This window comes from Purpureocillium takamizusanense, chromosome 3 (genome assembly GCF_022605165.1).
Source record: "Purpureocillium takamizusanense chromosome 3, complete sequence".
NCBI classification, from domain to species: Eukaryota; Fungi; Ascomycota; class Sordariomycetes; order Hypocreales; family Ophiocordycipitaceae; genus Purpureocillium; species Purpureocillium takamizusanense.
This window is the reverse complement of record NC_063070.1, coordinates 1,882,859-1,905,460: the sequence shown is the minus strand read 5'-3', so window position 1 is coordinate 1,905,460 and position 22,602 is coordinate 1,882,859. Positions and strand designations below refer to the sequence as shown.

At 63.0% G+C, this 22,602-nt stretch overlaps 8 protein-coding genes across 10 annotated transcripts; 2 read left to right on the top strand and 6 right to left on the bottom strand.

Annotated features, from left to right (window-relative positions):
* Window positions 1-721: 721 nt before the first annotated feature.
* On the bottom strand, window positions 722-4,945 carry SRO7 (Lethal(2) giant larvae sro7). 2 transcript variants are annotated; one of them, XM_047985343.1, is made up of 3 exons: window positions 4,653-4,945; window positions 2,400-4,501; window positions 722-2,342 (listed from the first exon to the last, which is right to left on the bottom strand). In XM_047985343.1, the coding sequence occupies exons 1-3, from the start codon at window positions 4,769-4,771 to the stop codon at window positions 1,594-1,596; spliced, it is 2,970 nt and encodes a 989-aa protein (XP_047841320.1). In that variant the 5' UTR covers window positions 4,772-4,945; the 3' UTR covers window positions 722-1,593. The 2 variants fall into 2 exon arrangements, with proteins under 2 accessions (XP_047841320.1, XP_047841321.1); XM_047985344.1 differs by having other exon boundaries at window positions 1,821-4,501.
* Window positions 4,946-5,394: 449 nt separating this feature from the next.
* JDV02_004154 (uncharacterized protein) lies at window positions 5,395-8,869 on the bottom strand (the record flags this gene model as incomplete). The annotated part of the gene is made up of 4 exons (XM_047985342.1): window positions 5,395-7,982; window positions 8,045-8,237; window positions 8,290-8,528; window positions 8,608-8,869. The coding sequence occupies 4 exons, from the start codon at window positions 8,867-8,869 to the stop codon at window positions 5,395-5,397; spliced, it is 3,282 nt and encodes a 1,093-aa protein (XP_047841319.1).
* A 1,281-nt stretch (window positions 8,870-10,150) lies between these two features.
* JDV02_004153 (Ubiquitinyl hydrolase 1) lies at window positions 10,151-11,748 on the bottom strand (the record flags this gene model as incomplete). Its single annotated transcript, XM_047985341.1, has 3 exons — window positions 10,151-10,331; window positions 10,383-11,563; window positions 11,617-11,748. The coding sequence occupies 3 exons, from the start codon at window positions 11,746-11,748 to the stop codon at window positions 10,151-10,153; spliced, it is 1,494 nt and encodes a 497-aa protein (XP_047841318.1).
* Window positions 11,749-12,081: 333 nt separating this feature from the next.
* On the bottom strand, window positions 12,082-12,882 carry YKE2 (Prefoldin subunit 6). Its single transcript, XM_047985340.1, has 4 exons — window positions 12,756-12,882; window positions 12,606-12,676; window positions 12,431-12,555; window positions 12,082-12,361 (listed from the first exon to the last, which is right to left on the bottom strand). The coding sequence occupies exons 1-4, from the start codon at window positions 12,814-12,816 to the stop codon at window positions 12,256-12,258; spliced, it is 363 nt and encodes a 120-aa protein (XP_047841317.1). The 5' UTR covers window positions 12,817-12,882; the 3' UTR covers window positions 12,082-12,255.
* A 160-nt stretch (window positions 12,883-13,042) lies between these two features.
* On the top strand, window positions 13,043-15,698 carry VPS4 (Vacuolar protein sorting-associated protein 4). 2 transcript variants are annotated; one of them, XM_047985338.1, is made up of 3 exons: window positions 13,043-13,788; window positions 13,840-14,290; window positions 14,361-14,588. In XM_047985338.1, exons 1-3 carry the CDS (start codon window positions 13,172-13,174, stop codon window positions 14,580-14,582), a joined length of 1,290 nt encoding a protein of 429 aa, XP_047841314.1. In that variant the 5' UTR covers window positions 13,043-13,171; the 3' UTR covers window positions 14,583-14,588. The 2 variants fall into 2 exon arrangements, with proteins under 2 accessions (XP_047841314.1, XP_047841315.1); XM_047985339.1 differs by having other exon boundaries at window positions 13,840-15,698.
* On the bottom strand, window positions 14,677-15,413 carry JDV02_004150 (uncharacterized protein). Its single transcript, XM_047985337.1, has 2 exons — window positions 15,101-15,413; window positions 14,677-15,050 (listed from the first exon to the last, which is right to left on the bottom strand). Exon 2 carries the CDS (start codon window positions 15,014-15,016, stop codon window positions 14,732-14,734), a length of 285 nt encoding a protein of 94 aa, XP_047841316.1. The 5' UTR covers window positions 15,017-15,050; window positions 15,101-15,413; the 3' UTR covers window positions 14,677-14,731.
* A 212-nt stretch (window positions 15,699-15,910) lies between the features above and the next one.
* On the top strand, window positions 15,911-17,914 carry JDV02_004149 (uncharacterized protein; the record flags this gene model as incomplete). The annotated part of the gene is made up of 2 exons (XM_047985336.1): window positions 15,911-16,256; window positions 16,335-17,914. The coding sequence occupies exons 1-2, from the start codon at window positions 15,971-15,973 to the stop codon at window positions 17,912-17,914; spliced, it is 1,866 nt and encodes a 621-aa protein (XP_047841313.1). The 5' UTR covers window positions 15,911-15,970.
* A 723-nt stretch (window positions 17,915-18,637) lies between these two features.
* Window positions 18,638-21,373, bottom strand: JDV02_004148 (uncharacterized protein). Its single transcript, XM_047985335.1, has 2 exons — window positions 20,052-21,373; window positions 18,638-20,001 (listed from the first exon to the last, which is right to left on the bottom strand). Exons 1-2 carry the CDS (start codon window positions 21,025-21,027, stop codon window positions 18,872-18,874), a joined length of 2,106 nt encoding a protein of 701 aa, XP_047841312.1. The 5' UTR covers window positions 21,028-21,373; the 3' UTR covers window positions 18,638-18,871.
* Between the last annotated feature and the right edge of the window lie 1,229 nt (window positions 21,374-22,602).

Genomic DNA, 22,602 nt, shown 5'->3' with positions numbered 1-22,602 from the left:
CTGCAGCCCGCCCCTCTATGTCCCGACCGTGACTCTGTCAAAGTACATACATACACACCATGTCAGGACGAAAGAAAGAAAGAAAGAAAAAAGTCCCACGACCGCAGTCTTCGAGGCCGTAATCACCCCGACTCTTCTTCCACAGGAGATAGATGGACATGGCTCATCCCCCACGCCTCTCGGTGTCAGAATGCAACGTCGGTCGACGTCCAAACCGTCGCCCCGTCGTTCGTTCGCGCGCGCAGCCCCCAAATCACGATGATCCGTGTGTGGTGTATGGCCCCATTCTCGGAGAGCACACACACAGGCCCTGTCGGGATTCGGGGCCCGTCCAACGTGTAGGCCGGGCGTCGGAGCCATTCATTCAATGGACGTAAGGTAGTAAGTGGAGGAGCCATCGAGGTACGTAGTAGCACAAAATTCTATTTATATCTTACTCATGTTTTCAGAGTAAAAAAGTAACAGTGTCCGTCTTGTGTATGCGCAGCGTGGCGCTTTTGGGCATCCGCGCCGTATGGACTTCGCACGTGGCCTAAAACTCCGGCGGCCTTTTGCGACGGGCTTCGAAGACGCACAGAAATCACCAACAAAGACCTCATTCATACAAGTGTAACGTCTAGTGCCCTGCTCACACATACATCCGGAATGTGGTATGCATGTCAGGTACACCTCCCGGAGCCTCCTCGCGCCCACTGCCGATCCGCCGCAGGCACCATCCGTACATCCATCCATCCATCCATCCATCCATTCTGATCCATCCGCAGAGCCGCCGTCGCCACCACCCAAGGCTTCTCAAACGAGAAACACGATAGTTACTAACTTATTAATACAGCCGTCCATCCGTCAGGGGAAAGCACCGCGCACGTGCAGCAACGCCCACCAGACACTATGCTCTTCTCCCACTGGCCGCACGGGCAAGGAAGAGGAATATGCAGTAGTGCCTACAGAAGAAGTAGGGTGTGCGCGCGATCCCTCGCGTGTTCGTAGCCGGATGCGAGGTTGCATAGGGTGTAAGACGGTCTAACCTGCACCGCGCTTATTCGCGCCCGCCAAACACCCACCATTGGACCTGATGCGCATCCACCACGCGCACCCGACGGTCAGATGGAGGAACTACCCACTCATAATCATCATCATCACCATTATGATCAGCAGCAGCAGCAGCAGCACCCTCCTCTCCTCTTCCCCCAATCTGGTGGCGCCGTCTTGGCGATGCCCCGTGCCTTGCATCCAGCGGATCGTCGGCTCCTCTGCGCCTTGCGCCGATCTGCCGTGCCGGACACCGAAGCCCGCCAACCCCCATCCGCATCCGTTCCCCGTGCCTGGAGGAGCGGCACCTCGCCTCGTCGCACAGTTCACCGGGTAAGCAAGCGGCTGAGAGCTGCGCAGAGCTACAAGAGTTCCTTGGTGTTTGATCTACAGTACTCGCCGTGGCATCACGGACGCTCGCCGAGGCAGGCGTCATCCATACATACCTAGTCCGTAACGAATGCGCGACCGAGATGCAACCCGCCCCAACGCCGTCTGCTCGTCCGCGTCCCCAGACTTTTCCCGCAGTCCACGTTCCTTCGTTCGGACTGCCCGTCACCCCAGCTAGAAGAACTTGCTCTTCAGGCTGCCCATGACCATGTTGCGCTTCTGCTTGTTGATGTACTTGCTCACGTCGTCGGCCCATCCCTGGCTCTGCTGCTGTAGATCGTCCATGCCGTCGCCCATCAGGTTCAGCTTCTCGGTCCGCTCGTTGAGCTGCCGCGTCAGGTACGCTCCCCATGTCTCGTTGGCCGCAGCGCCTGCCGCCGCGCCCGCCGCCACGCCCGCCGTCCCCGTCGCGCCCCGGGCAGCGCGCTGCTCCGCCGCCGCCGCCTCCATCATGCGCTTGCTCGGTGGCCGGTCCGGCCCTCCCACCAGCAGGTCCAGGTCCAGCGGCGACACATACTGCGTCCCAGAGATCCACTGCACGTTGGAAATCGTCGGCCGCGGCGGGCACTCGAGCTTGGGGTTGATCATGGTGTCGGGCGACTGCTGCCACGGCTTGCCCGTGCCCCAGACGTGGATGACGGCCAGCTCGCTGGGGCCCGACCACGCAAAGATGTCGCCCGTCTGCGTCACGACCGCCGACGTGCTGCGCGTCGCGTCCACCATGGGCAGCTCCGCCCGCCCGAGATCCTTGAGCCCCGGTATCGAAAACGCCCGCGCTGTGCGGTCGCCGAATAACCCAACGATGGCCCAGCCCTGCAGCTCCAGCTCGGCCACCGTCGCCGCGTCGCAGAGCACGTCGTCAAACTCTCTAGATGCGCCCTTGGCGTGCGCCGGCCTAAACACTCGCATCTCATTTTGCGTGACTGTGTCCTTGTCAGCCTCAATTCACCAACCACCCCCCGGTCAGGGGTCCAGCTTACCAGCCACGAGCGCGCCGTTAACCTGCCGCCCCTCGCGCAAACCGGCGACAATCTGCCCCGTCGCCGCGGCGGGCCGGCCCGTATTGGCCTCAATGGGAGACAGCGAGACGACGCGCCCTTCGCACTGCACGACGCCCGCGAGCTGCACCGAATAGCCGCCGTCCGCGGGCAGCAGCTTGAACGTGATGACCTTACCGAGGTTGGTGCCGACGAAGCAGCAGATGCTCGAGTACTTGTCGTCGTCGAGCGTCATGACGCCAAACTCGATGACGACGGGCCATTCCTTTTGGGGCGCGGCCGAGTGGTGGTGGCCCTTGAGGAACGAGGTACGCTTCTCTTGCTTGGCGAAATCCGTCATGGGAGCCTGGTAGATGATGCGCGGCCCGCGCAGGTCCATGATGGTCAGGAAGCCGAGCTCGGAGCCGACGGCCACAAAGCCGACGTTGGACACTTGCACGGCGGTGATGGGCCCCATCATCATCTCGTAGAGCACAAACGGCTGCAGCCCCTCCTTGAGCGTGGGGTCGGCGCGCGAGCTTATGTCGGTCAGGCCCTTGGGGTTGGGTTCGAGCGTCTGGTTCGCCTCGCGCCCGTAGAAGCGATTGGCGCCCCAGCGGAAGACGACGGCCTCGCCGGTGCGCGTGCCGACGACAAACTCGCCTGTGCCGCCGGCCATGCTCATGGCGGTGATCTCAACGTCGTCGTAGCGGTCCAGTGCCCTGGCCATGTCGACCTGCAGTACCTGGCCGTTCTCGATGTCGTCGGCGTGGCCCGAGTCCCAAATACGGATGGTGCTGTCGACATGGGCAGCCTGTATAATGGTGCGCTCCTCGAAGCGCTTGCGCGGACGGGAAGCCTCGGCGCCACCCTTGAGCAGCGGCTCGCCCTGGTCGCGCTTCTCAAACATGCTCAGCCACCGCGGCCGCTCGAGACTCGACACATTGACCTTTGTGACAAAGGGATGAACGAAAAAGGTGGATGGGTGCAGCTGGTTGGTCGGGCTGATGGGGTAGCCCGAGGGGAAGCTCATGGTCAGGAGCTCACCCGACGACAGCGTGGTAATGACGGCGATGGGGTCCTGCGCGCCGGCAAAGTGTGGCGAGGCGCGCGGGACGAGCAAAAAGTCGGCGGCCTGCGCGCCGGCGGGCAGCGGGAGCGCGACCTGGCGCTTGCCGGCGAACCAGTCTCCCAGGGCCTGCCACGACGAGGTCGCATACATGGGCGTCAGGCCCAGCTCGACAAACGTCATGCTCTTGGGGGCGTCGGGGCTCTGGCCGCCGGCGACGAGCAGGCCCGTGTCTTCGGGGTTCTGCTTGCAGCACCAGGCGATCTTGGAAAAGGGCTCCGTGACGATGGCGAGGGCCGAGTTGGGGGCGGGCTGGTCGACGCGGTTGCGGGCGAGGGTGCGCGCCGTGATGAGGCGGCCCTCCTTGGGGTCCCACAGGGCGAGGCTGCCGTCGTCGTGGGCGGTGACGACAAAGGTGCCCGAGGGATGCCAGACGGCATGCGTCAGGCGCGGGCGGCGCGGCGTGTCGACACCGACGCTGCTGCCGCCTGGGGCGCCGGGCGGAAGGACGTACTCGAGGAAGTGCTGAGGGCGGTTCTGCTTGAACGAGTAGATGACCGCGCCGTGGGTGTAGCCGATGAGCAGCTTGCCCACATCGCGGGGGTGCAGGGCGAGGCAGACGAGAGTGGCGGCGCGAGCATTGGGGCCGCGCTCGGCAGCCCAGAAGTTGGGGAGGCGGAACGCGCGGGCCAGACTGCGGCGGTCGAGGTCGTAGGCGACGACGTCGCCGTTCTGCAGGCCGAGGAAGGCCCAGTCGAGCATGGGGTCGGTGACCATGTCGACCACGCGGCCGGCGATGATCTGGCCCGTCAGACGCTCGCCGGCGTCGAGATCCCAAACGGCCAGCTCATTCTTGGCGTCGAGGCTGACGAGACGGTTGGCTGTGAACTGGATCTTGAGCAGCGACGTGGGCCGCGAGGGCCTGAGGACCTTTTGCACGCGCCGCTGGCCGAAGACGTAGATGCAGCCGGGGCCAAAGCGGCTCTCGCTGGTGCCGACGGCGAGGAGCGACTGGATGGGGTCGTACGCGAGGCAGCTAGATAGGCGCGCAGGGAAAGGGGGGGTCAGCGGGGAAGAGGGAAACGCGGGCGGGGGCGACGAGGGCAGCATTGGAGAGGAGCCTCGTCGTGAAGCTCAAACTGCGGCATCGTGGCATCGTGGCATCAGCGGTGGGAGAGCGGACGCACCTTATCTGCGAGTTGATGCCGTAGCGCGCCTGGTCGTCGGGCGCAAAGAGCTCCGGGCGAATGCTCGCCGAGAGGTCATTCTGGATGCCGGCCTGTTTGCTGCGCAGGAAGCTCGCCATGGTGAGCGCTGGCGGGCATTGTTTGGAACAAGATGAGAGCGGGATGGAGGTGCCAAGCTGTTCAAGTTTCGGCCGCGTTGGGAGGAAGCTGCGAGGGACGGGGAGCGAGCAGCTGCCCCCCGCCGAGTCTGCCTCCAGAGCAGCTGCTGCTACTGGAGGTTTCTTCCAGTGCACCTGGTCCCCGCGGCGGTGCCGGGCTTGGCCTGGGCAGTGCTGCTGTGTTGTCCTGGAGCACCCACCAAGGTAGCGGGCGGCGGGGCGCTCAATCGCTGTCATCAGGCGGGCGGCGGGGCAACGTGCAACGTGCAACGTCATTCGACGCCGCACGTGCCCTCCTGCGGTCGGATTCGATGGATCGAATGTTACCCCCTGCGCTGTGGCGCAGCGGCATCTGGGTTTGAGGGGGTCCAGCTCTTGGCACGTTGGAAGTGGTTGCGGTTTTCATCCCGTCGTCGCTGAAAGTTGTTTCATCAATTTCGTCAAACACCAACTGGGCCCACCGTGAGAGCAGCGGGGAGCACCTCAGCGAGTTGGCCCGCGGCGAGGCCCATACACGGCAGAGGAGAAGAAAAAACACCATATGGATTGAAAACCAACTTCACACACCAACCAGAGTCACTCTGCTACTCCCAAATCACCTTCATCGCTGCCGGGAATGGCACCTCGTCGCCCCAGTCCTCCGTCAGATAGCCGCCCGGCACCCGCTTCAGCTCGCCCTGCGCCCCCGGCACCCGCCGCAGCTTGCGCCGGAACGTCGCCCGGAACAGCTCCACCAGCGCCAGCTCGCTCACGTCGCGCCGCGACTCGGCCCCGAACCACGGGTACGCGACCATCGGCCGTCGCGGGTCAACGCCGCCGACGCCACCACCACTGCTGCTGCTGCTGCCCTGTCCGGGTCCCTCGACCCCTTCCGCCGCCGCCGCCGCCGCCGCCGCCGTCGTGATGTACACCCCGTCGCCCGCCTGCACCGCCGTCCCGTCCAGGCTGTCCGCAGCGCTGGCCTCGCGGTAGACGCCCGGCGGGCCGCCCAGCCGCGCGCCCTCGAGCGCGTACCCCAGCAGCAGCGCGTCCGTCTCGGCGCTGGGTGTCGCCGCCGCCAGACGGTGAATCTCGTCGGCGTGCCGCTGCCCCGCCGGCGTCAGGTAGTAGTTGACCGCCTCGGCAAACACCTGGGCCTCGGTCGGCACCAGCGCCGCCGCCCCGGGGATCACCTGGCCCCAAGTGATGTCGTGCGCCTTGAGCCCGCCCTTGGCGAGGCCCTTGATGAGGTTGACGCCGTACGCCGAGAGGCCGTCCTTGGCCTTGGGCTTGCCGCCCGTGAACAGGCCGCCCATGCCCAGCGTCGTCGCCAGCTTGACATTGGTCTCGACGATGCTGCCGAGCTGCGAGGCCATTTCCTTGGCCCGCGCCCGCAGCGGGAACGACCGCACGGCGTCCAGGTCGCGAAACAGCGCCGCAAAGATGCTCGCCAGCGCCGTGTACAGTTCCTGCTCCGAGAAGACGCCCTTGGGGTTCTCCTTGGTCTTGAGCGGCAGGTTGAAGAGCCGCGCAGCAAAGTGCGTGTGCGCCAGGTTGCCCACGTCGCGCACCACGTCGCACTGCTGCTTGCCGTTGAGCCGGTGCGTCTTCTCCGCGAACAGGCGCTCGGCCGTCGCCGCATAGAATGCCTTGATGGACGCCCGCCACTCGCCCTTGTACAGCAGCACGTCGAGCCGCGCCGGGTCGAGCGCGCCGGCCGATAGGCGCGCGTGGCCCACGAGCGCCTCCAGCCCGGTCCACGCCACGCAGTACCTCTGCACGTCGCCGAGCACCTGCCTGGCCGCCGCGGGCGAGGCCACGCGGACGACGCGCGCGCGGCGCTGCGGGCGCTCCCAGCTGAAGCGGTCGGCGCGGGCGAGCGTGGTGAGGATCTTGCGGTTCTCCGACGGCACGACCATGGGGTAGTGCGCGTAGACCGAGTCCGGGCGGAAGTGGTCCGGGAACGCACGCAGGAAGAGCTTGTAGAAGACGCAGCCGTGGTTCGTCTTGAAGTCGTAGTCGGCCTCGTTGTACCCCCACTGGGTCAGGTAGCCGGCGTGGTAGTCAGTCGTGTAGTGGCGGTCGCCGCGCACGAGCGAGACGGCGTCAGACAGGACGACCCGCGAGATGGTGTAGGTGGGCGCGATGCCGACGCCCGGCACCATGGGCGTCTTGCCCTCCTCGGCCACGATGCCCGGGTACAGCTCGACGTGGTCCGGGTGCTGGTACAGGTTGCGCAGCGCGTCGGCGACCTCGGGGTCCGAGTTGATGTCCTCAAACGTGGCGTACGCCTTGAGGCCAAAGTGTTTGCGGAACTCGTTGAGCCCGGCCAGGTTCCACCTGCGGCCACGGATGATGCCCAGCATCTCCACCGGCTTCATGATGCGCGGCACGTTGCGCGCCCCGAACGCGCCGCCGGGCTGCTCGATGGCCGTCGCGAGGCGCTGCACCAGCTCGTCGTCGTCGAAGCGCCCGTCGGGCCCGCGTCGCATGTTGTCGAACTCGCGCTGGCCCGGGTCCGAGTGCATCGTGGCCTCGAACTTCCTGAACGCGGCTACCAGCACCTGCAGGTTCATCTCGCCGTAGTTGTCGCCGAGCAGGTGCCTGTAAAAGTCTTCGATCCACTGCTCGTCCATCTGCGAGATGCACGAGTGCCAGCGGTAGCACAGGTTGAACTCGGCCGACACGGCGTTGCCGACGCCGCTCTCGGAGCCCTTGGAGGTCCCCGCCGACACGCCCATCTCCTGGCGCGGGTCCAGCGTCCACTCCGTGTCGACGCGGTTGAGGTTAACGATATTGCGGACGTAGTCGACGAGCGTGATGTTGATGTACAGACCCGACGTGATGAGCCGCGCCGTCTGGAATAGTTCCTCGTCGCGCCGCGCCCACGCCTCGGCCGTCTCCTCGGCCGTCCCCTGCCCGGACGGTTTCGCGAAGCGGTTGTTGTCGTTGATGATGGCGAGCCGCTCCACCACATGGTTGTGGAAGCGGTTGAACATGATGAGGAGAATGCACACACCCGGCGGGTTACCCAGGAGGCGGCGGTCCGCAAAAGTGTCGGGCTTGATCTTGCCGTCCTCAAAGGTACGGATCGAGTCGAGCGCCTCCTTGGAGTTGCCGTACAGCGGCGAGAGGTCGAGGTACGACGACGAGTCGTTTTGGTTGCCGTCCTTGGAATTGGTCCAGAACAGGTCTGCCAGATCAGCGACGTTCAGGCAGCGGCCAAAGGGGTGGTGGCGCTGACGGTTCACTCACCGTGGATGATGATGGTCGCCCAGTACCAGAGGATGCTCGACACGTTGTTGGGGTTCCTCTTGAAGTCGCTGCGCGCCATGACCGACTCGTACACGGTCTCCGGGTCGGGCAGCGCCCCCGTGTTATTCTTGCCGGGCTTTACGGTGCGCGCGTACGGCGTGCCGACGGCACCCAGCTTGGGCATCAGGGGGTTCTGCGAACGGGGTCAGCCATGTTCGTCCTCAGTCGCCGCGGGCCACACCCACATTGTTGGAGCCGTCGGGCTGGCGCCAGCGAAACTCGTTGCCCATGTACAGCAGGGGCGGGTGGTCGAGCGAGTCCCACAGCTGGCCGATGAAGATGTTGGTGAGCGTCTCCTGACGCGATGAATGGTTGGGCATCGTTGACACGAGCTGGATGGTGCGCTCCATGAGCATCGTCTTGTCATCCTGCTGCGTCACACCCTTGAGCTTGGCCGCCACGATTTCCTTGAGCGTCTTGAGATCTGTCCGCCGCCCCTGTCAGCTCTACCGACCTCCCCGTGCGTCCCCGCCGTGTAACGGAGGAGGAGGAGGAGGACTCACCCGCCCATCCGACGCTGCGAATGTCCTGCGTCAGCGACGCCCGCTTCACCACGGCGCGGTACGTGCCGTCGCCCATCTCACTGGGCAGCGGCCGGCGCGAAGCCTGGCGGAAGTGCGACAGCGACCAATTCTGGGGCTTGTTGCTGCCCGTCGCCGCCGTATACGCGGCGTACTTCTTGGTCGCGCCATTGACGCCGTTGCGGGCGGCGCCGTTCTTGGCGCCGTTCTCGCCCTGACCGTTTGTATGCGCAGTCGAAGCCATCTCGGTTGAGTCTATACAACTTGGGCTCCCTCCCGCACGAGGCTGCGGCGCGCGCGTGTGCGAGGCTACGCTTCTTTATAAGTTATATCCCGTACGCGCGAACGGGCCGAGACCAAACGCCAGAGGGCGCGGACAGCACTCCTCGCATGCATGCGTGTCGCACCGCTTGGCCTGTCCGGGACATTGCGCAAGCCATGAACCGCCCCCCGTCCATTCATCTCTACGTCTCTGCCGCCGTGGTGAAAAGGCCGGTCGGCCCCCGCTTGCAGCTCCGGCGTCATGATGTGCAGGATCGTCGACGTGGTCGTCGGTGCTACGTAACGGCTGGACAGCAAGGGGGGTCATCAATGCCGCAACGTTTGGGAGGGGGGAAGCTCGTCGTCCAGCAAAAGCAACGAGCACAGCACCCGGTCTGCGTTGCTAGTGCAAGCCACCCATGCGCGGGCCGGGCCTCGCGTCGTCGTCCCCATCGTCGTCGCCGTCGCCGCTGCCGCTGCCGGCAGAGACAAGTCGGGTGATTTTGGATGGCCGGGTCGTGTTGCGAGCTGTCGTGTAACGGGACTTGGCCCGGCTTCCCAGCTCGTCCAGTACTCAATGCCATGCTGCAATCTCGTTTGCGGCGTAGTAGCAGTAATAATTTCGTGATACGCACGTACGGCACGCCGCCGCCCTGTCTCGCGATGCAATTACTGGCTCCATTCGTAGGCAATCGGCGAGCACCATCCCCCGGCCTCGTCTCAGCCGCTGCAGAGCGTCCCAAAAAGCAACCATCGTCGGCACCCAGCTGCAGGTGGGTGGATCATCGTTGAGCTTCCTCCTCATTGCTCCCGTCGAGCGGGCATCCTTGTCGAGTCGTCCCAATTGAGACACGCAGCAAGCCACGCATGCCTGGACCGTTGATCGTTTCTCTTTTTCCCGCGTCTTGCCAACCCGACCGCCCAGATTGGTTCGCGGCGTGACACCACGGCTCCTCCCCGACCCGGAGAGTCGAGTCGCACCCGACCCCCGCTGGGTGGCAGCGCACTGTATTGTTTTTCTGGTCTTGATCCTTGTGCTACTACGGAGTGGTAGTAGTCTTGGTCTTGGCTATTGGTACGTCGTGCATGTGTATTAGTATTGAGGTCAAGCCGTTTCCATCGTGTGGACGCTTTTCGTGTCTAGTATCCCCCCCCCCCCCTTTCCTCCATATGTACATCAGTGCTGGGGGCGCGCTGCATGTCTCGCCCCCTGCACATACACACTTCGTGCTGGCCACTGGGCTCGGCCGCCATAACTCCTCGCTCACTTGGTCCTAAGGTCCTGCACGTAGAACGGCAGCTTATCGCTTTCGTACACATGGCCATTGGGGTGCTCCGTCTGCCGGTAAATGTTGTCTATCGAGTGCTGGTGGAACGTGTCCTGGTGGTTGCAGTCGAGGATGTGGTCGAGGCCGGGAGGGTGTGTGAGGCGGAAGATGCCGTACCTGTCTGGTCAGCTGAGGGGCACGCGTCGTCCGCGGGAACGGGGCACGCACGAGGGCTCAAACCGAGGAGCGCACACGATGGCGATGCTCTCGGGCATCATGACCTGATAGCCTGCCTGCGTGTGCAGATCGCGCGAGCTCATAAAGCACGTCTGCGTAGGATGTGTGTGGATCCAGCCGAGCACAAGCAGGTCCTCGCCGGCGCAGTAGTCGAACAAGGCTCCCTCGTTCTCCGTCTCGCACGTGTCCGTCGTGCACTTTTGGTCAGGGATCAGGAGACAGCGCACAAACAAGGCGTTGTTAACGGGCGTGCCGCAGAGGATCCCGCACATCTCGAGCCCGGCGCGCGTGTTGTCGGCGGCGATCTCGAGGAACCGCCGCCGCAGCTGGTTTGGTACGAAGACGGGGCGGATCGGGTCGCCGTTTTCGAGGTATGCACCAGGCCTGAACGCTATACGTTCTTTCTTCGGCCGAGGTGGCGCTCCCGCGGGCCGGGGTTCGGCGGCCAGCGTCGGCGGCCGGTCCAGCGGCACCTTCCTTGGGATGGCCGGGGACGCCAGGGTCTGGTGCTCCGGCAGCGCCTCCTTGGGCGGCCGGCTGGGCCCTGGCGACCGGCTAGGCGCCGGGGTGCGCGGCTGAGGCTGGTACGAAACGGCATGAGACCTGGAGATGGAAGGGTAGTGGTACTGCTGGGCGGGGGCGCCGGCGCCGTCCGTCGTTTCGTCGTGGGAGCCGGGGCTCAGGGCACGTCGAGCGGCCTCCATCTGGCTGCGAAGGTCGCCGTCATCGCCCTGGTACCAGTCCTTCACGCGCTGACCATCTGCTCCCGGAGGCACCCGTGACTCCCGAGCCCTATCCCTCCGCGCCAGCTCTTGCTGGGCCAGATCAACTGCCAGCTCCTGGTTCTCTGACGCATCGAGCACCTTGGCGTGCCCGCCCAGGCTAGGATCGCGAGCCGCGTAGTCTTGGTAGCGGGACCCTGGGCGCTGCTGCTGGGTGTGGATGCCCCCCGACATTCGCTCCCACTCGGCGTATTCGTCCACAATGATGGGTTTGATGCGCTCCATGTCGTCGAGGACAGCGTTTGTGCGCTTCGAGAGCGGCCGGAACAGCTTCTTGCTATCGGGATCTCGGTAGTGAGGGTGCGACACCAGCTTCATGACTAGCGACGAGTGCCGGTAGAGCATGAGAAAGGCCCGTCCGTAGTCGCCATCTGCGAGGGCAAAGTGTGCCTGGCTCGTCGTCAGCTAATACGCCACGGCCCGGGGCCCGGTGCACGGCTCACTTCCTGGTACAGCGTGTCGGCGGCGCGCGTCCAGTGTTTGAACGGGATGTTTGGGTTGAAGTTGAAGTTCTCGGCCTGCCGGACGAGCTCGTCGACCGACTGCGGCCGCGCGGGCCTAGAGCTGCGGTCCATCGTGTCCGCGTCGACTGGTGTCTCGGGCGCGACGCGCGACGCAACTATGAGCTAGATATAGGTCGGCGGATCATGCTGAGGTAGGTGTGCTCCCATCAGCGCGGCGTTTGCACGTCGACACGGGGAGCGATGTCGAGGGGACAGACGCGTGGTTTGACAGAGGAGGGATACATAGGTGGATGGGAGGGGGTGGGGCCACGAACAGGCGAGGGGCACCCACACACCACGTCACGGCACCCGCTGCAAGTGACAGCCCGAGTGAATGCCGGCTCTGCCTACTGCATTAGTACCTAGGCTCACTGGACAAACCTGTCAGGCAACACACGCAGACTCGTCAGGGAGGGTCACTGCCTGCTGCCTGTCGCGCAAGTACTAAGGTAGATGTGAAGCAGTCTGTGATTTCTTGGCAGCTGGCGTCCATGTTCCTTTTTGGCATTTACGACGGACAATTTCAGATGACTCCATCATTTGTGCAGCAGACGCAATTGGCATGATTCTATCGAGGACTCACTGCTTACCCTGAGGCTGAGCCTGTGACTGCACCTGAATAATCTCCGTCTTCTTCTTCTCCATCTTGTCCTGCGTTTCCTTGATGCTGCCCTCCAGCCGCGAACTGCAGAGATTAAATCACATTAGCTGGGCCTTGGGGACTCGCGCGAACGCGCCGTGTCCTGTGACTCACATCTCGCCGCTGATAAAGTCGAGCCGTCCCTTGACCGTGCTCTCAGCCTCGACCTTGTCCTGCTTCAGCAGCACGGGCCCGACCAGCTTGTAGATGGTCTCATCGTCGCCCAGGTTGTCAAACTCCTAGCGTAACAGTCAGCCAGTCGGGCTCATGCGCAGGCGGTTCGCCGCACCTTTTGCACGCCGACGTTCTCCTGCTTCTGGCCCTCTAGCTTCTGCCGCGAGGCGACCGTGTCTTGCAGCTCTGCCACTCGCGGCCCGGGTCAGCGTCCTCGTAGTCCTCGCCTAGTCAGAGCCGTACGCTCGCTGGGAGGGTTTCGCACCTTGCTGCAGCTTCTGGTAGTCCTCGGAGAGGGACTGCAGGCGGGCTTGGACCTCGGCCATGGCGGGCAGGCTTGGGGGCTTGTCGAGCAAGGTTGAAGGGGCCTGGAACTCTGTCGTGAGGCAGCTTGCTGCCTGCAAAGAATCCAGGCACGATCCATAGAACTTGGCATTCGAGGTTGGCGTGCCCCACCACGCCCCTATCAGCGCCGCCACCAGGCCCCGATACCTACATGTTACCCCGCCAATCCGCAGTCTGACGTTACCTCGTCGCATCTCGTCACCATCGCGCGTCTTCCACGTCCTCCAGCCGAGCGCGGTCTGTGCTCTCCGATCTCTGAACGACCCTCTCCGACACCGAGCTCCCACCTGATTCCTCGAGCACCTTTTCCTCCGCCGCCCGACGCCCGTCGCCGACATGTCGACCAACTTCCGGGACCGGGCCATCGCCGAGGTGCAAAAGGCCATCGCGGCGGACCACGCCAAGGAGTATCAAAAGGCGTTTGACCTGTACATGTCATCGATGGAGCTCTGGGTCAAGGCGCTAAAATGGGAGAAGAACAAGGCACTCAAGGCGACGATGCAGGAGAAAATGGCCACGTACCTGGACCGCGCCGAGAAGCTCAAGCAGTTCCTCGCCGCCGAGGCGGACAATGCCAACGGCGGCAAGGCCCTGATGGGCGCCAACGGGTCAAGCACGGGCAAGGGCAAGGGTGCGCCTGAGGATGACGACAGCAAGAAGCTGCGCAACGCGCTGTCGGGAGCCATTCTGCAGGAGAGGCCCAATGTGCGGTGGGAGGACATTGCCGGTCTCGAGGGCGCCAAGGAGACACTTAAGGAAGCCGTGGTGCTGCCCATCAAATTTCCGAGCCTCTTCCAGGGGAAACGACAAGCGTGGAAGGGCATTCTGCTATACGGCCCACCGGGTACCGGCAAAAGCTACCTCGCCAAGGCGGTGGCCACTGAGGCAAACAGCACGTTCTTCAGCATTAGCAGCTCCGACCTGGTGAGCAAGTGGATGGGTGAGAGTGAAAGGTAGGCGGACACCTCCTCGGGCGCGATGCGCGGGCCTGGCTGACCGATCAGACTCGTCAAGGCACTCTTCTCGATGGCACGAGAGAACAAGCCGTCAGTCATCTTCATCGACGAAATCGACGCTCTGTGCGGGCCCCGCGGCGAAGGCGAGTCAGAAGCGTCGCGGCGCATCAAGACGGAGATTCTGGTGCAGATGGACGGCGTGGGGAACGACAGCAAGGGCATCCTGGTGCTGGGGGCGACCAACATCCCGTGGCAGCTGGACGCGGCCATCCGGCGACGGTTTCAACGGCGCGTGCACATCGGCCTGCCCGACATCAACGGCCGCGCGCGCATGTTCAGGCTGGCCGTCGGCGACACGGACACGGCGCTGCAGTCGGGAGACTATAACATCCTGGCCAACAAGTCGGAGGGCTTCTCCGGCAGCGACATTGCCAACGTGGTGCAGCACGCGCTGATGCGGCCAGTGCGCAAGATTCTGCAAGCAACGCACTTTAAGCCGGTGAGTGACGAATGGTCACCGGCGCCTCTGCTCCGAGTTTGCCACAGGGACATCATGCTAACTACCGCAGGTCATGAAAGAAGGCAAGCGGATGCTTACACCGTGCTCACCGGGCGATCCAGACAAGATTGAAATGACATACGACGACGTCAACTCGGACGAGCTGCTGGCCCCGGACGTATCGCTCAAAGACTTTGAAGTGGCACTGGAGGACTCGCACCCGACCGTATCCCAGGAGGACGTTCAAAAACAGGTCGACTGGACAAACGAGTTTGGCAGCGAGGGGGCCTAGGGCACTGACACGGCGCTCGGCGTATGGCATTGCCTTGTTTTGTGGTTTTAGTCGAGCAAAATAAGCGACGCCTTCCATGACTAACTAATTATCTGCCGCCATCGCCTCGCTCGACTTCACTCGTCCTCCTCATCTCATTCCCCATTGCCCTAGCACTGCCCTCCGCAAGTCCACTTGTGGCTCCAGCAGCCGCCAAAGTTGTCCGTCTTAGCGCACGACAACGTGTTGTAGCCCTCGGGCTTGCAGTCGTAGCCGCGCCCAGAGAGCCCGTTGAGGAACTCGTCGCGGTGGTGCGACCCGGACATGTGGCACGCGTTGTCGGTGCACGAGTAGTAGCAGCGCCCGTCGCGGTCCGAGGCGCCGCTGCAGGCCGTGTCGCAGGCCGTGGCAGCGGCAGCGAGGAGCGCGAGGGCGGCGGCGACGAGCTTGACCATTTTGTGTTGAGTTTTGATGTTGTTGAGGCTGTATCTGCGGAGATCAGCGGACGGCTGCGTGTAGTATGGAGGCGAGGGACTCACTGAAGGATGTGTGTGTGCCTTGTTCCGTTGGAAATGATGCTTCTGATGGCTTAGACCTTTTACGACTTACGGTTATGGTGAGCGACGAGGCTTTATATACTTTAACGGAAGGTCGGATAGGCATCGCGACGGCCTCGCCGACGTGCCGGCTCGTGTCTTGCTCCAGCTCGGCCATCCCAGCGTCGAGCGAGGCTGCTACTGCCCTTGCAGGTCTATGCGTGAGGTCTCACCGGGCCAGCTCACGACCGAGTCGCCACTCGGGGGCGTTCAGACATTTCCCCAGGTCAGCTCGAGGACGCCGAGACATGCCCACGATGCCGTTTGAGTGGTTTTCTTTTCGAGGAGCGCTTCCCACTACTAACAAAGAAGCAGCCGGGTAATCAGTCCCGCCGCAGGCGGCCTTGTCTTGAAGCCTTTTGGGTTGCGGTGCCTGCTCGATTCGCTGTGCCTGGCTGCGCGTGTCTCACGCCAACAGGTGCCGGCAGATGCCAGACGCCCGGCATTTGAGGGCGATATAAATAAATAAAAAGGTCTCTTCTGGTGTCTTGCAACCACACTAGGCCGCGGGGCAGTCACTGAGCCTCGAGCTGACTTGAATTGATTCGCGCTGGTTCGTCCTGTATTGACGCAGCCATGGCCAGAGTTGTTATTACTATTATGCCGTGTCTCTACCTAGTAGTAGTAGTGATGATCGCTGTCGCAAGTCATCATAGCCGTGATCAAGACTTATTTTAGAACCCCCGGCTGACGACGAACAAAAACATCTGCCCCCGTCAAGTGGGTCCGCGCAGAACCAGCGCCTGCTCCCAACTTTGACCTCACCTCACACACAACCGCAGCTCATTCACCGGCCATAAGCACACGCACCTCATGTTGGCACGCCGCTATGCGCACCCAGCGCTCGCGCGGCGGCTCGGGGCCCAGCTCCGCGGCAAGGCTACGACGCCAGCCAAGACAAAGAAGACCAAGCCCGAGGCCAAGACCAAGGCAGACGAGCCCTCAACCTCAGACGAGCCCTCAACCTCAGACGAGCCCTCAAACTCAGACGTTGCCGCACGCCTCAAGAAGACGGGCGTGTGGAGGCGCGGCGCCGGCCGCAGAAAGGCCATCGCTACCGAGCCCTGGCGCGTCAATGTCGTGAGTGAGGGACTCTGCGGTAAGACATCCATCCCCATCTCCATCGGTCTCGGCCGCAAATAGCAGCCCTGCTGACCTCCAACGCGACCACACGCAGACGACATCCTCAGCTACGTCGGCCCGTCGCTCGAGCGTCACCGCGGGTGCGACCTCGTCGATCTCAACCCGGGGGCGGGCGTCTGGAGCCGCAAGCTGCACGACCTGCTGCGACCGCGCCGGCACATCATGATGGAGCCCGACGCCGAGCTGTACCGCCCCTTCCTGGAGCCGCTGCTTGCAAAAGACAGCGTCCGCCTACTGCCCAAGTCGGGCATCTTGTGGCGGGAACTCCTCGACGTGATCCGCGGGGAGGATCTCGCCGACCAGCGCGACAGCACGAGGACGGCGCCCGGCGCGGAGCCCACGCGCAACGACACGCTGCTCGTCACGGCTAACCTGTCCATGTTTCCCAAAAAGTCCTTTCACGGCTTCGAGGGCGTCAGCACCATGGTCATGTACCAGCTCATGTCGAGCATCCGCACGTCGTCGCTCTTCCAGCAGTACGGGCTCGTGCGCATGCTCGTCTGGATCAACGACGAGGACAAGCGCCGCTTGCTGCCGCGAGCCATCTACCGCCGCAAGCGCAGCGCCTTCGAGGCCGAGATGTCGTGCGAGTGGATCCACGAGGTCGCTGGCCTGGACACGGACGTCGAGGACCGCAACTCCCTACGCGACGGGTGGATCAACGTCGAGTCGGGCTGCCGCGCGCTGGAGCGCATGGCCGCGGCGGGGCTCACCATGCCCGCCGGACGCGAGACGGCCGTCTACAAGAGCATGCAGGCCGACCCGTCTCTCATGGGCCAGAGGCTCGCCGGCGTGCGCCTGCCGACGATCGCCCGCCCCTTCAAGCGCGAGCTAGAGGACCTCGAGCAAGAGCTGTCCTCTTCGCCGCTTGACGCCAGCGCGGCATCCTCGAAGCGGCTCAGGATGCTGCGGCAGCGCGAAAAGCACGGCCAGGGCGACGCGGCGCTCTTCATGGACCTGCTGCGAGAGTACGAGGCCGTGGCGGCGCTCGCGGCAGCGGGGGCGCACCCCGACGAGTTCGCACGCGCCGACGCGGCGTGGAACGAGCGCATCGACAACCTCAAGAAGAACGCGCGCAACCAGCTCGGCGCGCTCCGCGATAGCCTGCACCTCTTCCGGCAGGAACCCCCCGCGCTACTCTGGGACCGGCGCGCGTACGAGCCGCTCGCCGCGCGGGCCGATGACTTCTTCCCCGCGGCGCCCTCGGCGCTCCTCGACATCCAGCCCAAGGCCATGCACCCGCTGCTGCGGGAGCAGGGCACGGCCACGTCTCGCGCGGGCGAGATGTCCGAGGCCATGCTGCGCTTCTGGTTCCACCACACCCTCCAGCCCGTCGGCCGCGCAATGGAGACCCTCTGGGTCGGCTTCGGCGACCTGGCCGCGCGCTGCCCCAGCCTGCGCGACCCGGCTCGCGGCGGCACCCCCGTCACGGGCCACGGCGCCGTCACCGTCCGCGCCATGAACGAGGCACAGTGGGTCGAGATCCTCCAGGCCTGGATGGACTGGCCCTTCCGCCCGACCTACGCCCAGCTGCTCGCCCGCCTGTCCGACGATGACGGCGACTCCGCCGACGTCGACGACGAGGTCAAGGGCAACGCCGGGGGGGTGGCTTGAGGCGGATGGAGAATTGCTACTTACCCCTGCGCTGCTGCTGCTGCTGCTACAGCAAGGACACCAGAGTGTCCCGTTGCTAGGGCAGAGGCCAAGTATCTATCACTCGCCCGTTTGTCGTGTCTCCGACGACGTAACGTGCAAGTGTGGCCGTCTAGCCATCCTACGTTGCCCCCCGATCAATGCCACTGCAGCCACCACCATCACCACCAATTCCTTCAGAGCAGTACGACATGGGCGTCTACGTCGAGGGCAGCCCTCTACCTCAACAACCCGAGATTCACGCCCCCGGCCCTCACGGACCAGCTGGAGCCACGCCGCCCTGGCGAGCCGCAAATCTCATCCGGCCCCAGAGCACGAGCGACCTGCTGCTCCCTACCCATCCGCACCGTCAAAAGTCCACATTCAGTTTGCGCAGCTCCATGCCGTTCCTCAAATTCTCTCTACATATCCCTCTCCAGGACTCTACTCGCGGCCCCCTCATCGCCTCTAACCTCTCTACTCAGCGCGCAGATGAGCATAATATACCACTCTTCCCCCATGAACCCCAAGACCCTCATGGTCCGTTTTGGGTTCCCGCCATCGCGGGACAACCGCTTGCACTCATATTCCAGGCTGCCTACCTGAATTAGTTCTAGTTGTGCCTCGGATAGATCAGGTAGTTAAAGGACGACAAGGCACGAGATGCAATAATAACAAGGGACCAAACAGGCTAAAGCACATAGGCAGCGAAATTGCTCATTTACAAAGCGGCATTTCGCTTCGGCTACCTTGCAGATGGGGACTCTCAGTCCTGCAAGTACTAATCGTCTTCTATACACATCCGCCTGTTGCCACGGATAGCTCTCTAGAATAGACAAGAAGGAAGCATGATACAAAGCGCCTCGTGATAATAAAAACACACCACAACGCCTTCCCACCCCTATCCAATCGAGTGTGGAACACCCGCAGAGTCGTCGGCTAGCTTCCGCCAAATCGCCACCAGGTCTTCCACGTACTCTCCAACGAGGGATTTCGCAGCACGTCGTCGACCCAGCCCATCGTCTCCCGGCGCTCGTCGACGACGCGGGCGTATTCGAGCAGCAGCCGCAGCACGTAAACGAGCATGTCCTCCCTACGCAGCACCTGGTCGGCCCACTCCTTGCCCTCAGTGGCGATTTTCTCCGCCGCGTGGTCGTGCCCGTCGCGTCCCTCGTACCCCAGGAAGTACTCCATGATGCCGAAGTAGTCGCTGAAGCGGTTGTCCATGGGCACAAAGTGCTTCCATGGCACCAGGCGGCTGTCATGCCACTCGCGCCAGATGGTCGACTTGATGGGCAATGACGTCGACCGCAGGAAGCCCAGGTAGCGCCCGGAAAACGAGTTGCCGTCGATGTCTGGGAGGTACTTGAAGCTAAACTGATCGGCCATCTTGACGCCCTTGATGGGGTGGAAGTAGAAATCGGTGTAGTTGCAGAGGCCGTCCTGAGGCGGGTCGCAGCTCAGGTCGATGAAGCCCACGTCGGACCACTCATCCACCCACTTGCCCAGTTTGCCGTCGCGCTGCGCTCTCACGCTGTATTGCTCCTCGGCAAGCGCAAAGTTCTCAGGCTTCTCTCCCGCCTCAACGAGGGCGACCTTGGTGCCATTACCCATGGCAACGAAGCGGTGCCGCTGGAAGCCGCGCCAGTTGTCTGCGGCGTTGAGCCCTCCGGTGGCGACGCCGCGCCAGATGGCCTTGCTACTCTTCTCACGCCACTCGACACCGCGCTCGTCGCCGCCTGTGAACCGTTCCTCTTCGCTCCAGTACATCGGCGCGGGCAGGAGGATCTCGTTGTTGACGGTCAGCTTGGAGCCTCCAAACATGGGAAACATGGTCTTGGTCGACTTTGTCGACAGGGGTGCGATGAGAATGCCCTCGAGTCCCTGTAGGTCGGGCTGATGGCAGAGATCATTGGACAACGTGTAATTGAAAACGTAACCCTTGTAGAGGTGCGGCTCGGCGTTCTTGGTGCTGATGGACGGCGGGTCGGCAAATGACTTCTTCAGGGCCGCTGTGCGGGCCGCGCTGGTAGGGGAGCAACCGCGGCGTACGAGCGGCCAGTATGGTTCTGCGGCGGTCAGAAGCGTGCGTCTCTGTTGGTAGTGGTTCGGCACTTACTCGTCTCCTCCCATGACTTCGGCTGGATTTCGCCAGCCAGCCCACCCTTGCGCGGTTGCGGCAGCTTCTGAAAATCGGACACGACCGTATTAGCCTTGGGCAGCTTAGCCGTCCTGGCGGCCTTTTTCATGTATCCCTGCATGTCCTCCCAGGGGACGACGAGGCGCGGCTCGTCCATGGCGTTGAGGGCAAGATCCATGTCGGGGAGCATAGGCGCGATCTCCTGGATCATGTCGAGCCAGATCTTGGTCCAAAACCAATCGGATCCAGCCGTGGCATTGCCTTTACGCACGTTGATGGTCATCTCGAACTGGCTGGCTTCACGGCGCATCAGCGTTGGGTCAAGACCCCAGAAGGGTTCAATGTCGTGGTGGATCTGATCGAAAAAGTCCTCAATGATGAGGGCGTTGCGGGAACGGGCAAACTCGAACCACTTGTCGAAGCCAGGCGGCGGGTGGCGGCCGCGCTGCTTGCGGTACGCCTGGGCGGCCTGCTCGACCGTTTTGGATTCCTTGGAGGTGAGCTCGGCAAAGTGATGCTGAGCATCATATATGAGCTTGTCGATGGGGTGCTTTTTTCTTCCCGGCTCGCTGACGGGTGGTGCTGTCTTGGGTTTGTCGCCAGGCTTTTGGGTGTCCGGCTTCTTTGCGTCGGGCTTTTCTTGCTTGCTCGTGTCGGGGTTGGGTTTGGGTTTATCAATGTGCTGCGTCGCTGGCTTGTCCGTGTCTGGTCTGGGCTTGTCGAGCGGTTGAGGCTCGGGGTTGCTCGTGTCGGGGCCCGGTTTGTCGTTGGGCTTGAGCTTCTCGCCGGGCTGTGGGCTCGTGGGGTTGACGGGACGCTTGAGAGACGCGCCGGGTGATGCGTATGGATCCCTGGAGCTGCTGAAAAAGTATAGGGCGACGAGCAGGAACACGGCGACGGCGACGTAACGAACCAGACCCGACGGCCGCCGAGAGAAGGGTCCGGTGCCCAACATCTAGGCGGTGTCGGTCGGTGGCGCTTTGGAGGAACGACTTGGCCAAACCCAGGGTCTCGAACACGGTCGGAAGTGAAATGTCGTGGTGCCTGCGATTGTGAGTGCACCGACGCCGGATGCGGCTGCGAGGGCCACGCGATTAGCACATGCCAACAGGCGGTGCGACTCGCTATCTCAATCGTCGACTGAAGAAACTGCGATGCGCCGGCGGGAGGACGGTGCAGACGTCGAGGTCGAGGAAGATTGCAGTCAAGGGCAACGTAATTGAGGATGGCGCGCGAGGGACAGACGTCGCGGTGGTCGTGGTGGTCGTGGCGGCGGCCCGGGGAACAAGGGGGGATCCAGTGCGTTCCCCCAGCTTGGGTGGGCTGCCAATGGGATCCCGGGCGAGGTTCAGTGGGTTAATCATTGAAACCCAGGTATCGGGTGGGTGCAGGTGCAGATGAACTGTCGAGGGTGGGTGCCCGCCCGCCAAGTTCCTGCCGCACAGGGGGGGTGGTGTGGATTCCGGTGCAAGGGCTGAAGAGGCTGTGCTCTCTGGGCTGTCGTCGGCGAGCAAGAGGCGCCGGAGCAGACGATGCCAAGCTTGTGATGGCTTAGTGCAGGCAGCTAGGCGCCTGGTTACCTAGTAGGTACTTACTACTAGATCTAGGTGTACCTATCTACTAATCTTGTGCTTCCAGGGAGTACTCCGTACTCTACTACTACCAAGGTAGTTAAGTGAGTTGGCGGTTAGGCGGTACCTGCGGAAGACCCGGGGAGGGAGGAGCCGAACGGGACTTGGCCAAGCCCCTAATGACACGAGCCCCTGAAAGCGGCAGATGGTCCTTCCCGCCGTATGAGCCTCGAGTATCGCCCCTTCCTGTCATTGATGAACTTAATGTTCATTGGTTCCTTGCGTTAGCTGCACTACGCTGTAAGGTGCCAAGTGAATTCTTCTCGATGGCTTCTTTATAGGGCATCATGCGAGAACACTCGCACTTTTGCCCTGTGCTATCTGCCTCGTGTTGGAATACGGAGTGCTGACCCCGGCTGCACCGCTACCTCTCCGAGACACCCACCTAATACCGCATCTGCGTTAGTGCTACACTAGGCGAGTAACGTAGGTAGCTACCTAGGTAAGATACTTGTTGTTATCGTCCCGGCATCTGGTTGCAGAAGCTCTTGTTGTTTTCCAGAGGCGCCGTTGAACTTTCACGACCTGTAGTGTCACTCGTCTTGGTCCCGCTGATGGCTGTGCCCGGGGCAAGCACACCCCAACGGTTCGCATCGTCAACGATGCAACGCAGAGGACAGACAATCGACACTGGAAGGGCGAGGGTGCATAGAACTGACGGAAAGTGCCGGGGGCACGCGCTGACTGCCTGCCACATATCCTCGCTACGGGTTACACCTATACTTCGTACCGTGCCTTCATAGGTACAACCCATGCCTGCCTGCACGTCATATTTGACATCCCATCCGGACTGGATGGCGGGGGGGTCGTCATCCAAATGCAGTGATGTGTGAGGTGGGTGGTGCCCAGGCACTGCAGGTCATCAGATCTGGGCTGGCACGCTGGTGGGGTAGTCCACC